Source organism: Trichechus manatus, unplaced genomic scaffold (assembly GCF_000243295.1).
Source record: "Trichechus manatus latirostris isolate Lorelei unplaced genomic scaffold, TriManLat1.0 scaffold00247, whole genome shotgun sequence".
Classification (NCBI taxonomy): Eukaryota; Metazoa; Chordata; class Mammalia; order Sirenia; family Trichechidae; genus Trichechus; species Trichechus manatus.
In genome coordinates, this window is record NW_004444183.1 from 1,626,597 (window position 1) to 1,642,290 (window position 15,694).

A 15,694-nucleotide genomic window follows, 5' to 3' on the forward strand; every position below is an offset into this window, starting at 1 on the left:
GACATAAAATGATACTTGTGAAGAGTGTGCTTCTTAGTTCAAGTAGATACATGAGACTAAATGGGCAGCTCATGTCCAGAGGCGAGATGAGAAGGCAGAGAGGGTTAGGATCTGGTTGAACGGACACGGGAAATCTGGGGTGGAAAGGAAGAGTGTGCTGCTGTCACAGTACAGGGAGAGCAACTAGGTTCACAAAACAATGTATGTATAAATTTTTGTATGAGAGACTAACTTCAGTTGTAAACTTTGACTTAAAGCACAACGATAAAAAAAAAATTTTTTTGATGGGAAAAAAAAAAGAATATGTGGATTTACAATTTCAATGGATAATGTGACTTGGCCCAAAGCCACTGACATGATCCATTCCTTTCCCATGAGACTGTAATCTGCTCATTTGGTGTAATTTTTTTCTCAGAAACAAGAGAAATTGAAGGCAATTTTGAGTTGCCTCGAGAAGTATGTTTTGTAATAGAATTCCTTATCTCTGACTCACTAACAAGTTGGTAGAAAATAGCTTATTTTAATGACATTCTTAGCTGTAACTACATTTTCAACTGTAAAGTAAATCAGTTGTTGTAATTTGGATGCTGTCCGAAAACTTACCAACCAACCCACTGTCATTGAGTCGATTCCGACTCGTAGCTACCCCATAGGGTTTCCTAGGCTGTAAATCTTTACAGAAGCAGACTGCAACGTCTTTCTCCCATGAAGCCGCAGGTGGTTTCAAACTGCAGACCTTTTGGTTAGCAGTCGATTGCTTTAACCACTGCACCACCAGGACTCCTCGTACAAAAACTTAGGCTTCCAAATAAGTTTATATAAACTGAGGTCATTAGGCAGATCACAACGAGCTCTTTTTGGTGTTTCTCACCCCACTTCTGGATTTTGTTTAAGATTTATGAGCAATTAACCTAAGGTGAAAAGCAAGTTAAAAATTAGTGACCTGCCTGCTGGCTTCTGTCTAACAGAATGTACAAAGAAATCTTTCCCCTCTATGGGGGTCTGCCCTATGGAGGAACAAAAAGAACCTGGGGCTGGGTGGGAGGTGAAGTGGGGATGGTATCATGTTAGGTTACTCCTTAGAGAAAAAAAAAATCTCAGAATCTAAGAACATTAGGGCTGGAATGGGCTGAAGATATATCTGTGGGTAACTTTCTCATTACATAGGTTAAGAAACTGAAACCTGGAAAATAATTAAGAGATCTCATAATAAAGTAAGTAAGTAAGTAACCAGGTAAGTAAGGGTTTGATCCCTGGGCTCTTGACCTCCAGGCTTGCCTGACTCCAGTCTGCCCTTCACACCTGCCCAGGAGTATCAGTATCTTTCTATAAAAAAGAAAAAAAAAATCCTGTTACCATCAAATCAATTCTGACTCATAGTGACCCTATAGGACAGAGTAGAACCACCCCATAGGGTTTCCAAGGAGCAGCTGGTGGCTTCAAATTGCCAACATTTTGGTTTGCAGGAGATCTCTTAATCACTGTGCCATCAGGGCACTGTAACACAGATCTAATTGTATTGTTCTGAAAGCCTTTGCGATCTGGCCTAGGCTCCCTTTCCAGGCTCTCTCCTGCCATCACCCACTATACTCCAGCCACACTGAACGTCAAACACCCAGGGCTCTCTCTACCTCCTGGTACTGACACATAGGTGTTGTTGCCCTGTTCTCTTTCATAATCTCTAATTTCATCCTTCAAAACTTCTTGAAGCTTTTCCTGAGAAAGAGACCAGATTCCTACTCTGTAGCCTCTGTTTTTTTCTTTATTGACATGTTTCTCCCCTAACTAAACATGAGTTCCCTGAAAGCAGAAACCATGTCTTATTCATATTTGTATTCCCACTGTCTGGGACAGTGTTTGGCTTATAGGAAGTGCCCAATAAGTGTTTACTGAATGAGAGAAAGAATAGATGGATGGATGGATGGATGGATGGATAGAGGGATGGATGGATGAACGGCTGGATGAATTCTAATTCCAACCGTTCTCTTCCTGTATTTCCCTCAGAGAAAGAGATGGAGAAAAGGAAAAGGAGAGAATTAAAAGTAAAATGTTCCAGTCCAGTCGATAGTTTGGGAAATAATATCCTGAGTCAAGAAAAGAGCTAAATAATTCCATTCCATCTCCTATGGAAGAGCTTCTTATTCACTTAGTGGACTATTCAAGTCCACCTCAACCTGCCTCCTTTCACTAGCTTTATTGTCTTTTAAGTATTTCCTCCCAGTAGGAGTTCAGCAGAGAGAAGAAATTAAAATCACAGAACCAGTGATAGCTCTAACCTTAGAGAATATCAAGTCAAAGGATGTTAAAATCAATTTGTTTTTATTAAAACTCATTTTACTAGTAATGACTGCAGAATTTCAACAATGGTAGAAAATAAGCCAAATTCAATTTTAATTTAAAAATTTCACTTTAGCACTATCTTAACACAAATAATTGATTCTTCTTTGTATTTGGTATTTTTTCCACAATTTTTTTATTGACAAAATTCCATTGAGAACATTTCTTTTGTAGTACAGGTCTACTAGTGAGAAGAATGGAATTCTTTTGGAGGGGAATAACATTTCTCTTAATTGAGGTTCAAAGTTAGTGTTTCCTGTCATCAAATTGATTGCAAATGTTTATCTGTAAAAACCTTTCTTAATTCATGAGTCTTAGAAAAACAGTCAGTGTAGTTTGCCAACCATGGATCTATTTGGTTAACTCTTTGTCTCTATTATGTTTTGATATCTGAGACCTGTCATGAAACTTATTCATCTTTGCATTCCTTGGCAGCACATTACCTGGCACACTGTAAGTGTTTAGTAACTATGTTTTTTTTCTTGTGGTACAAATATATATAGCAAAACATTTGTCATTTCAACACTTTTATCGGGACAATTCAGTGATATTAAGTACATGCGCCATGTTGTGCAGCCATCACCACAGCATTTGATATTTTAATTAGTTCATTCCTCTGAACAGCATTTTAGCTCTATGTGGATTGTCCAAAAAGTAAATAGTGAAGCACTTATAAACTGGCAATAGCTGTAAGGTACCCTTACCAGTGACTGCTACTCCATGTTCCTGCAGAAATGTCAGTGTGGAAATGGTCACATTTAGTATAGACTCAGAAACCTCGGAGAATGTGTGGTTGAGTGGCAGCCAATCTAAATCTTCTAGGGATGTTAAGGAACTAGGAAGAAAAAATAAAAAATCAGTATGAGTTAGTGGTTAGCAAAACAATTTAGCACCTATTCCAGATTTATCTATAGCCTACCTATCGGGCTCCCAGCCCTGTGTGAGGTGTAGCTGGACCATTTATACTTCCTTGCTTGTCATGGCTTTAAATGAGACCCAAACCCCCTGGACAAGGGACTAACCATAAGAGTTAGAGCCTTTCTTTGAGACACTTGAGAACTTTGGCCAACTCCCTTTGTCTTTGATAGAAGACTCGAGTGAGGTTGGCTCTCCCATAGATCTTTCTTAAACTCCGACTGGGTTCTTCCTGTTCCAGACAGGGAGCCTACGAAGCCAGCCAGGGTGTGAAATGTTGTTTTCTCAGAAAATAAATCAACAGTCATCCTTGCTGCTTCAAAATTCAGAAAATCAGTGTAATACTTGGAGGGCAACATCTTGAAATGCCATGTACACCAATAACTCCACTCTCTCTTAACCCGTGGATCCAAATATGGGTGGGTTGAATTAGTGGTTTCTAAACTGTGTTTCATAGAGCAAGGGGCTTCAGGGGATCCACATGTATGTGGTTTTATCTTTATTTTTTAATATATATGCGTATTATAAATAATTTTACTAAAAATTGTGAATTAGAAAATACATTCAAAGTTGGTAAATACCTCAATTTTAGCAATGTAAGACCAATGATACATAAATTGTACTTCCAAATAGATTGTTTCCCTGCATCTTCTTGTTAAATAAACTCTTTCCTGCCATATTTGTGTAACTGAAAAATTCCCCATGAGTACAAGATATGCCTTTGAAAACTGATGCCACTTGCAAATATTTATCCCTATGAATCCAGATTTGATGTCTTGTCAATAAAATTGATGCTAAAGCTATATGAGACAGTTATCACAGTATCTTCCAATTTCACACTGTTTCTCTCTCAAAATAGCCCTATTGTTCTCATTGCCCACCCTAGCATCTCCGGGGCTTAAGGCAAGAATACAAACGGAGGCACGAAAGCTATGTTCAAAGATTTAAGTTATAACAAGCTAACTAACTGTCAATACGTTTCATTTGCCTACATTGACGAATACATATTCAGAACAACTTGAAGACTGGGTTCAGATTTAGAATTTGTGGCAGTTCAAAGAACATTAAGTCCAGCCCTCAGTCCACCCCTCCCCTCACTCCCACCTATCTATTGAATTTTTGCCTTAAGCTCTTGACACAGCCCTGTACCTCAGAGGCTTCATGTGCACAAATGTGGGCACTCCAGTTTCCACAGTGAAGCACCAGTCTCATCCCCCCTTCTTCTGCCCACAGCTTCAGCTGCCTCTGGATCACTCCTCAAGCCTAGCTATGCACACAGAGATAAGATCTACCAGGAAAGAGGTCTGAACAGGCTCTGAAAGTGGACTCAGGTTCCCTGAGGCAGGGAATTCCAGGGTGATGGGAAGTCAGGGGAAGCACTAGCTCTGTGGACACATCCTCTTGGCCCCATGGACTTCCTGATCCATGAGCAAAGGGCCTCTTGCCCTGGCCTAAGGACAGATCTGATGGGTCTCAGTGATGGCAGTTATGATAAGTAACAGATATAAATCTGAAAACAATATCAACTTTTACTAATAAAATGCAGTAGATTTACACAAAAGTATTCAATTAGGAGAAAAAAAATACCTTGCTGCTGAAAACGTGTGAAAGTCACTTTGGGAAGGCATCCCACAAAGGTGATCTCCATGTGATATGTGTCATTCAAGGCCAGTTTAACTTGTTGAATTGTAAAACTGAAACAACTGAGCTGATCAATTCTGGCTGATATTTTGGGCAACTTCAGCATAGTTTATTAAGAAATTTTAGTTTAAATTATTATATCCTTCTCATATCTCTAATAGTGAAAAACTTAGAAACAATCAAAAGTCCAACACTAGAATTAAGTAAATGATGGTATATGGTACTTTACCACCACTGAACATTATGTAGCCATTAAAAAAGATCATTTGAAGACTATAAGAGCATATGAAATGTTAATGATATCATGTTAAATTTTTGAAATAGAGGAAAATATGCTCTGGACGACATTAGTACACTATGTAAAATACTTATATAGATAGATGAGGAATGATGTGGTACACAGAAGTTCCAGTCATTTCATGGAGACCGTATCGTGGGTGCTTTTGTTCTTTGGTCAAACATTTCCTCAGTTATATATTTTCTCGTTATAAAAGTTAGGAAGGGGAGGCAGAGCCAATATGGCACCATAGACAGACACATCATGTTGACCCTCTGCAGCAAAGACCCAAAAAAACTGTAATGGATTGGATTGTGTCTCCCCAAAATGTGTGTCAACTTGGCTAGGCTATGATTCCCAGTATTGTGTGGTTATCCACCATTTTGTGATCTGATGTGATTATTCTATGTGTTGTAAATCCTAATCTCTATGATGGAGCCCTGGTAGCACAGTGGTTAAGAACTAACTAAAAGGTTGGCAGTTTGAATCCACCAGTGACTCTTTGAAAACCTCATAGGACAGTTCTATTCTGTTCTATAAGGTTGCTATGAGTTGGAATCTACTCGACCACAAGGGGTAGTAGGTTGGTATGATGTTAATGAGGCAGAATTAGAGACAATTACGTTAATAAGGCAGGACTATCGATAGGGTTATGTTGTATCTTGAGTTAATCTCTTTTGAAATATAACAAAGAGAATCAAGCAGAGAGGAGAGGGACCTCCTACCATCAAGAAAGCAAAGCCGGAAGTGGAGCGTGTCCTTTGGACCCAAGACCCCTGTGCTGAGACACTCCTAGACCAGGGGAAAGATTGATGACAAGAGTCTTCCCTCAGAAGACAGAGAGAGAGAAAGCCTTCTCCTGCAGCTGACATCCTGAATTTAGACTTCTAGCCTCCTAGACTGTGAGGGAATAAATTTCCATTTGTTAAAGTCACCCACTTGCAGTATTCTGTTATAGCAGCCCTAGATAACTACGACACTAAGTAAAACAGATACAAACGTCAATCCTGGAACTCTAAGCATCAAATGAAGGGATCAAACATCAAATGGAAAAAGAAACTGACAGAAAATAGAGAAGGAGGAGAGATACGGAGTGGAGGTCCCCTGCCAACTAACACAGCACAGCATCACCATCTTGGAACACAGCCAGCAATGATCTCAAACGGAGTACAGGAAAGCAACTTCACAGAGCTCCCAACGGGAGACAGAGCACCTGGTAACCAGGGAAACAAGCTTTCCCACCCAACACCCTTCCCCCCCATATGCCACCTCTACCCTTTCCCATCAGGTCACACCACACCACTGTGGCTAGAGAGCTACTGGCCAAATGCTGCCCAGGGCCAACCCCCATTCACTGGCTCCTGCTGAGCCATTTTTTTTCTTTTAATTTTCCCTTCCTTTTCTTTCTACCTCCCACCTACCCCACTACACCACGTACACCCCTTCCCACCAGGCCACTCCACACAGCCCCAGCTAGAGAAGAACTGGTCCACCATCACCCAAGGTCTGCACTGACCCCACCTGAAAGCTCGTGCCACGCCATTTATTTAATTTTATTTATTTATTCCTTTTTATTTTTGTCCCTTTCTTTCTTTCCTTTCTCTCTCCCACCTAGCCCTGTATGCCATCTCCAACCCTTCCCACCACACCACGTCACTCTGTCTCAGCTAGAGAGCCACCAGCCCACCACCACCCCAGCTCAATGCCGCCCCACCAGCTGGCTCCCACTGCACCACCATCTTTTTCTCTTATTTATTTTTTGCTTTCTTTTCTTTCCCCTTCCCACCTAGCCCCATAAGCCATCTCCCCTCCCTTCCAACTGGACCTTGGGTCTGCCCCACCCCCTCTCGCTGGCCCTTACTATGTCTCTATTTTTTTTCTTTATTTTTTTCCCTTACTTTTCTTTCTCCTTACCATCTCACCCTGTATGTCACCTCTACCACCTTCCTGATAGCCCTAACTGCACTGCTACAGACAGAGTCCCACCGATGCACCAGTCTGCTGCTACCCTGGGTCTGTGCCGCCTCCACCCTTCAGTGCCCACTACACTGTCATTTATTTTATCATATTTTATTTTTCTTTCTTTCTTTTCTTTCTACTTCCCACTTAGCACCGTAAGCCACCTCCTCCTCATTCCCACTGCCTCCTAGGTCTCCCCACCCCCACCCACAAGCTACCTTTTTGTTCTTCTTCTTTCTCTTCTTCTCTTTTCCCTCTCCCCTCTACCTAGACCAGTATGCCAGCCCTCTTTGCACTGGCCCCCACCATAATGCCACAACTAGAGCATTCCCACTTGGGCCCACCACCACAGTGGGCCCACACTGGCCCTCCTCTCCCACCACTCAACCAGGGGCTGAATGGAGGGAAGCGAGCCCATACCACACCCTGTCAGGCACACCCGTCTATCTGGCGAGGGGCTGTGAATGCTCCCACACTGCTGGACCAATGTCAGGAGGCAGACATCACCTTCCCAGTCTTCCTTCAGCTGCCTCACCAATCCAGTGTACAGCAAAGCAGGATCACCCTGCCTGCTGCTGCCCTGTCCCACCCCCAGACAAGGTAATGGGAGCTATCATGCCCACAGTCAAGCAAGTAGCAAAGCACACCTGGCCCACCTGTCTGTCATAACAAAACAAAAAGTAGGATGAACCAAATGAACATACAATCAATAAATAAAAAAAATAATACCTTAATGTCTCAGAGACAGCAGACAATATGAAAACATATAAAAAAGCAGGACAAGATGGCCCCAGCAAGTGACCAAAATAAAGAAACAAATGACCTTCCAGTAGAAGAAAAGGCAGTGGAGCTAACTGATATGGAATACTAAAGACTAATATTTAGGGCTTTCCAAGAAATTAACAAATAAATCAAGGAAAACACAGACAAAACCAAGGAAAAAACAGACAGAATCATGAAAAATACAGAAGAAAGAAAACAAGGAACACAACCAAAATCAACGAAAACATGGATAAAGCAAGAGAAGAATTCAGGAGGATAATACAAGAACAAAATATTAAAATAAATAAACAATTAGAAATCATATAAAAACAGCAATGAAATCCAAAAGATAAACAACAAAATTTCAGAAATGTACAACACAGTAGAAGGTCTTAGCAGCAAATTTGAAACAGTGGAAGATAGAAGGCAAATCCATAGACACCACTTTGAGAAAAAAATCAGAGAAAAGAATGAAGAAAACCTAGAGTTATGTGAGACACAATCAAGAGAAAAAATTTGCTGTGATCAGAGTTTCAGAACAGGGGGAGAAAATGGAAAACACAGAGAAGACTGTAGATTTGCTGGCAGCAAACTTCCCAAGTATCATGAAAGATGAAAACTGACCATCCAAGAAGCTCAACGAACCCAATATAGGACAGACTCCAAAAGAAAGTCACCAAGACATATCATAACCACAATTGCCAAAACCAAAGACAAAGAAGGAATCCTGAGAGCAGCTTGAGAAAAACGAAAAGTCACTTACAAAGCAGAAACAGTAACAGTAAGCTCTGATTACTCGGCAGAAACTATGCAGGCAAGAAAGCAATGAGATGATATATATAAATCCTTGAAAGAGAAGGATTGCCAACCAACAATAAGGTATACTGTAAAATTCTCTTTCAAATAAGATGGTGAAATTAAGACATTTCCAGATAAACAGAAATTAAGGGTATCTGTAAAAAAAAAACTAAATATACAAAAAATATTAAAAGGAATTCTTCAGTTAGAGCAACAACAACATCAGACAGCAACCAGACTGTAGGACACAGGACAGCATCAGCCAGATATCAACCTAGGCAAAGAAATCTCACCAATAAAACAAAGCTAAAAGACTCAAAACACAGAAGCAGACATGTAAATCTGTAAATGATGACAATGGATAGGAAGTCAAGGCAATAACAAGTAATAAAAGATTGGTTCAAACGTAGAAAGATAAAGGTAAATTTCAAGTTAACCACAAAGAAGGTTAATAAGCCTACCTGTGGTGTGATTAATTACTTTTGTGTGTGGCCTTTCTAGCTATGGTCTTGTAACTCCCACCGAGGTGAGTGGGCAGGACTGTATGATAGGATACTTGTGGCCTACCAAAGGGATTGGTCCGTTTTGCCTTAAAAGAGAGCCAATTCCAGATCAGAGAGGAGGATCCTACCACCATCAAAGAAGAACAGTCAGGAGCTTAGAGCATGTGCTTTGGACCTGGGATCCCTGTGTTGAGAAGCTTCTGGAAGCAGGAGACTGAGAGAGTGAGAGCAAGCTGCACCCCTGAAGATGGTGAGAAGCAGCAGCAGGAGAGACACGGCAACAGAGACCTGGCAGCAGGAAATGGTGCAGTGGCTTCCCAGCCCACAGAGAGAGAAAGCTGAGTGTCTTTGGGCAGAGGTCCAGAGACAGGAAGAGGTGTGCCTGTGAGCACAGTTAAAAAGAGGCCATATTCATGGATGAATTGTATTCTGAGTGTTCCTGAGCCTGAATTGTAACTGTTACCTCCATAATAAACCCCATAATTGTGAGTACTTCTGTGAGTTCTGTGTGGCCATTGCAATGAGTTATTGAATCCAGCAGAGAAGTAAAGAGTGCTGTGTGTGTGAGGGATGGTTGGTGTCAGAGTTGGTAAAAGTGGCAGAGAGAGGACACATGTCTGACTGCCGCTTCATAGAAATCAGCTTTGGGCTGTTGATCTTGATTCTCCTATTCCCTTGTGAAGTTACAGGATGTCACACTCTATCCTCAAGCCATTTTTACACTACTCATCAAAATAAAAAAGAAGAAAAACATATAAAGACTCAGGAAGCACAAAATCTATAATAACGAAAGAAAATCCACAAACAAAAGGAACTCAGCAGAGGAAAGTAAGAGAAACAAAGAAAACATTAGCACCACAAAAAAAGCACAACAACATGACAGCAATAAGCTTATGCCTATCGATATTCACATTGATTGTATATGGTTTAAATGCATCCCTAAAGAGACAGAGAATGGCAGAATGGATAAAAAATACAACCCATCAATATGCTGTCCACAAGAGACAAATCTTAGACACAAACACATAAATATATTAAAAATCAGAGTATGGAAAAAATATATCAAGTAAACAGTAACCAAAAAAAAGCAATAGTAGCAATATTAATCTCAGATAAAATAGATTTTAAAGCAAAACCAACCATAAAAGACAAAGTAAGACATTATATAATGATTAAAGGGACAATTCATCAAGAAGACATAACCCTAATATGTATCTACACACCAAATGACAGGGCTTCAAAATACATAAAACAAACTCTAACAGCATTGAAAAGAGAAATAGACAGTTCCACAATAATAGTAGGAGACTTCAACACACCACTTTTGGTGAAGGACAGAACACTTAGAAAGAAACTCAGTAAAGATATAGAAGACCTAAATGCCATAATCAACAAACTTGACTTCATAGAAGTATATAGAACATTCCATCCAACAGCAGCAAAGTAAATATTCTTTTCCAACACACAAGGAACATTCTCCAGACTAGACCACATTTTAGGCCACAAAGAAAGCCTTAACAAAATCCAAAACATTGAAATTATACAAAGCATCTTCTCTTATCATTATACTATAAAAGTAGAAATCAATACCATAAACAGCAAGGAAAAAAAATCAAATACCTGGAAACTGAACAACACCTTACTTAAAAATTACGGAATAATAGAAGAAATCAAAGATGAAATAAAAAATTTCATAGAGTCTAATGACAATGAAAACACATCTTACCAAAACTTTTTGAACACAGCAAAAGCAGTGCTTAGAGGCCAATTTATAGCAATAAATGCACACATCAAAAAAAGAAGAGAGGGCCAAAATAAAAACATTAACCCTACAGCTTGAACAAATAGAAAGAGGGCAGCAAAAGGAGCCCTCAGGCACCAGAAGAAAGGTAATAATAAAGATAAGAGATGAAATACAGAATAGAAAACAACTGAAAGACTCAACAAGACCAAAAATTGGTTCTTTGAAAAAATCGACAAACCATTGGCCAAACTGACAAAACAAAAACAGGAGAGGAAGCAAATAACCTGAAGAAGAAATGAGACAGGTGATATCTCAAAATATCCAACTGAAATAAAAAGGATCTTAATAGATACTATGAAAACTTGTATTCCAACAAATTTGAAAACTTAGAGGAAATGGACAAATTTCTAGACACACACTACCTACCTAAACTAGCACAAACTGAGGCATAAAAGATAAACAGACCCAAAACAAAAGAAGATATTGAAGAGGTAATTAAAAAACTCCCAACAAAAATATGCCCTGTCCCGGATGGCTTCACTGCAGAATCTACCAAACGTTCAGAGAAAACCTAACACAAATACCACTCAAGCTATTTCAGAACACAGAAAAGGAAGAAATACTCCCGAATTCATTCTATGAAGCTGGCATAAATAACCTGATACCAAAGCCAGGCAAAGACACCACAAGAAAAGAAAACTACAGGTCAATATCCTTCATGAACATAGGCACAAAAATTCTCAACAAAATTCAAACCAATAGAATTCAACAGCATATCAAAAAAAATAATACAGCATGACCAAGTGGGATTCATACAAGGTATGCAGGGATGGTTCAATACTAGAAAATCAATCAACATAATCCACCATATAAATAAAACAAAAGAACAACATGATCTTATCAATCAACACAGAAAAGGCATTTGACAATGTCCAACACATATTCATGATAAAAACTCTCAGCAAAATAGAATAGAAGGGAAATTCCTCAACATAATAAAGGAGTTTTATACAAAACCAACATCCAATATCATTCTAAATGGAGAGAGGCTGAAAGTATTCCTCTTGAGAACAGGCACAAGGATTCCCTTTATCACCACTCATATTCAACATTGTGCTGGAGGTCCTAGCCAGAGCAATAAGGCAAGAAAAAGTAATAACGCAAATCCAAATTGATAAGTAACAAGTAAAACTATCCCTATTCACAGATGAGATGATCTTATACACAGAAAACCCCAAAGAATCTACAAGAAAGCTACTGGAACTGATACAAGATTTCAGGAAAGTAGCAGAATACAAGATCAACATACAAAAATCAGTTGGATTCCTCTACATCAACAAAGAGAACTTTGAAAAGGCAATCACCAAATCAAAACCATTTACAATAGTCCCCAAGAAGATAAAGTATTTGGGAATAAATCTAACCAAGGACGTAAAAGACCTGTACAAAGAAAACTACAAAACACTACTGTAAGAAACCAAAAGAGAACTACATAAGTGGAAAAACATACCATGCTCATGGATAGGAAGACTCAACATTGTGAAAGTGTCTATTCTACCCAAAGGAAACTGCAGATACAATGCAATCCCCAACCAAATTCCAACAGCATTATTTAATGTCATGGGGAAAAAAATTACCAACTTTATACGGAAAGGGAAGAGGCTCTGGATTAATAAAGCATTACTGAAGAAGAAGAATTAAGTGGGAGGCCCCGCACTATCTGATTTTAGAAACTATTATACAGCCATGGTAGTCAAAACAGGCTGGCACTGGTACAACAACAGACACATAGACCAATGGAACAGAACTGTGAACTCAGATGTAAATCCATCCATCTGTGAGCAGTTGATATTTGGCAAAGGGCCAAAGTCCACTAAATGGGGAAAAGACAATCTCTTCAACAAAATGGTGCTCATACAGATGGATGTCCATCTGTAAAAAAATGAAACAAGATCTATACCTCACACCATACACAAAAACTAACTTAAAATGAATCAAAGACCTAAATATAAAACCTAAAACAATAAAGATCATGGAAGAAAAAATAGGGACAATGCAAAGGGCCCTAATACATCACATAAATACAATACAAACCACAACTAACAATGCACAAACACCAGAAGATACACTAGATAAATGGGAGCTTCTAAAAATTAAATACTTTTGCTTATTGAAAGACTTCATCAAATGAGTAAAAAGAAAACCTACAGACTAGGAAAAAAAATTTAAGCTACAACATATCCAACACGTGGCTAATCTCTAAAATCTACAAAATACTTCACCTCAATAACAAAAAGACAAATAATCCAATTTAAAAATGGGCAAAGGAAATGAACAGACACTTCACCAAAGAAGACATTCAGGTGGACAACAGATACATGAGGAAATGCTTGCCATCATTAGTCATTAGAGAAATGCAAATGAAAACTACGATGAGATACCATATCACCCTAACAATACTGTCACTAACCCAAAACACACAAAACAATAAATGTTGGAGACATTACAGGGAGATTGGAACTGTTATGCATTGCTGGTGGGAATGTAAAATGGTACAACCACTTTGGAAAACGATATGGCGCTTCCTTAAAAAGCTAGAAATAGAAATATCATATGATCCAGCAACCCTACTCCTAGGAATATACACTAGAGAAATAAGGGCCAACACACAAATAGACATATGCACACCCTTGTTCACTGTGGCACTATTTACAATAGCAAAAAGATGGAAATAACCTAAATGCCTATCAATAGATGAATGGATAAACAAATTAAGGTATACACCCACAATGGAATACTAAGCAGTGATAAAGAACAATGATGAATCCTCAAAACATCTTACAACATGAATGAATCTGGAGGGCATTATGCTGAGTGAAGTAAGTCAGTCACAAAAGGACAAACATTATATGAGATCACTATTATAAGAACTCAAAGAAAGGTTTACATACAGAAAAAAAACATTATTTGATGGTTAAGAGGGTGGGGAGGGAGGAGGAGGAGAAATCACTAAATAGATAGTAGACAAGTGTCAACTTCAGTGAAGGGAAGGACAACACACAATTTAGAGGAAGTCAGCACAACAGGACCAAAGCAAAGGCATATAAGTTTCCTAGACACATCCAAACATTTTGAGGGCCCAAGGAGCTGGGGCTAGGGGCTGGGGACCACAGTCTTGGGGGACATCTAGGTCAATTGGCATAACATAGTTCATAAAGAAAATGTTCTACAATCCACTTTGGTGAGTAGTATCTGGGGTCTTAGAAGCTTGTCAGCAGCCATTTAAGATACATCTATTGGTCCTATCTAGTCCGGAAAAAAAGGAGAATGAAGAAAATCAAAGACACATGGGAAATATTAGCCCAAAGGACTAAAGGACAACATAAACCAGAGACTCCACCAGCCTGAGACCAGAACAAGTAGATGGTGCCCAGCTACCACCACTGACTATTCTGACAGGTATCACAGTAGAGGTTCCCAGACAGAGCGGGAGAAAAATGTAGAACAAAATTCCAATTCCCAAAAAAGACCAGACTTACTGGTCTGACAGAGAATGGAGGAGACCCATTCTGCTCTGCTAACTCAGAAATGAAGTCACTCTCCAAGTCCACCTTTCAGCCAAACATTAGACAGGCCTAGAAGACAATAGCACACATGAGGAATGTGCTTCTTAGTTCAATCAAGTATATGAGACTAAATGGGTGACACTTGCCCAAAATCAAAGACAAGAATGCAGGAAAGGACTGGAAAGATGGATGAATGGACATGGAGAAACTGGGGTGGAAAGGGAAAGGAGGAGAGTGCTGATACATTGCATGGATTGCAACCAATGTCACAAAACAAATTATGTATAAATTTTTGAATGACAAACTACTTTGCACTGTGAACTTTCACCTAAAACACAATACAATTTTTAAACAAAGGAAATGCAGAGGCAGGGCCAAGATGGCGGAGTGGTCAGACACTTCTGGTGTTCCCTCTTACAACAAACACCTGAAAAAACAAGTGAATTGATTATATATGACAATCTAGGAGCCCTGAACATCAAAGGAAAAGTTGAGGAACCGCACTGAGTGGCAGAGGAAGGGAGAGACAGTCCGGAAGCAGAGAGGAGTTGCCAGACCTGACCTGGCAAGAGCCTAAACCCTTCAGCCGAGATCAGCAGGCAAACAGCAGTGCTCGGGAGGTGTTTTCAGCACCGAGCGGCAGAGAGTCTACTCGGCCATGCAGAACCAGTTAGAAGCAGCCCTCGATCAGCGAAAGATAAGTACTTGCGTCCGGCCTACTATGCGGATCAAAAACACCCCCCTTAGGGAAAAACCTCTCTCCCATTTACCTCCCTGCTCCCTGCTCTGCACTGGGTCCCAGAAAAACTTCAGCAATTGCCGAGGCCTTGGGCTGGAAATAGGACCCGTCACATGCCCTGAGCCATTCTCCCAGTCTTGGAGAGTGAACAAATTAACAAACAGGAGTAAAAATAATGTGCCAGCTCCCCCAAGCCAGGAACTCAGGGTAAAACAGCTTCTTTGCCTAGGCACACACATAAGGGATCTGCAGACTTTGTGTGCCTTTCCCCCTGCATAGGCTTGTGTGGGCTCATTTCAACAGCGTAGACCCTCATACCACAGTACAACAGGGTATATACCTAAAGTCTAACTTAAACTGTTTCAGCTGTGAAGTGGCAGGTTCATGACATTTGACACTGCTCTGCCCATTATGCAGGGTCATCATCTACCCACATCAGGGGCCTGAGGACTG

General features: G+C 39.9%; 1 protein-coding gene across 1 annotated transcript in view; it reads right to left on the reverse strand.

Moving 5' to 3' along the window:
* Positions 1-15,694, reverse strand: part of ABCA13 (ATP binding cassette subfamily A member 13) — a 527,556-nt gene that overhangs the window by 440,362 nt on the left and 71,500 nt on the right. Inside the window, 1 exon segment of the mRNA XM_023724448.1 lies at positions 3,042-3,172. Within this exon segment, the coding sequence (XP_023580216.1) occupies positions 3,042-3,172 (131 nt within the window).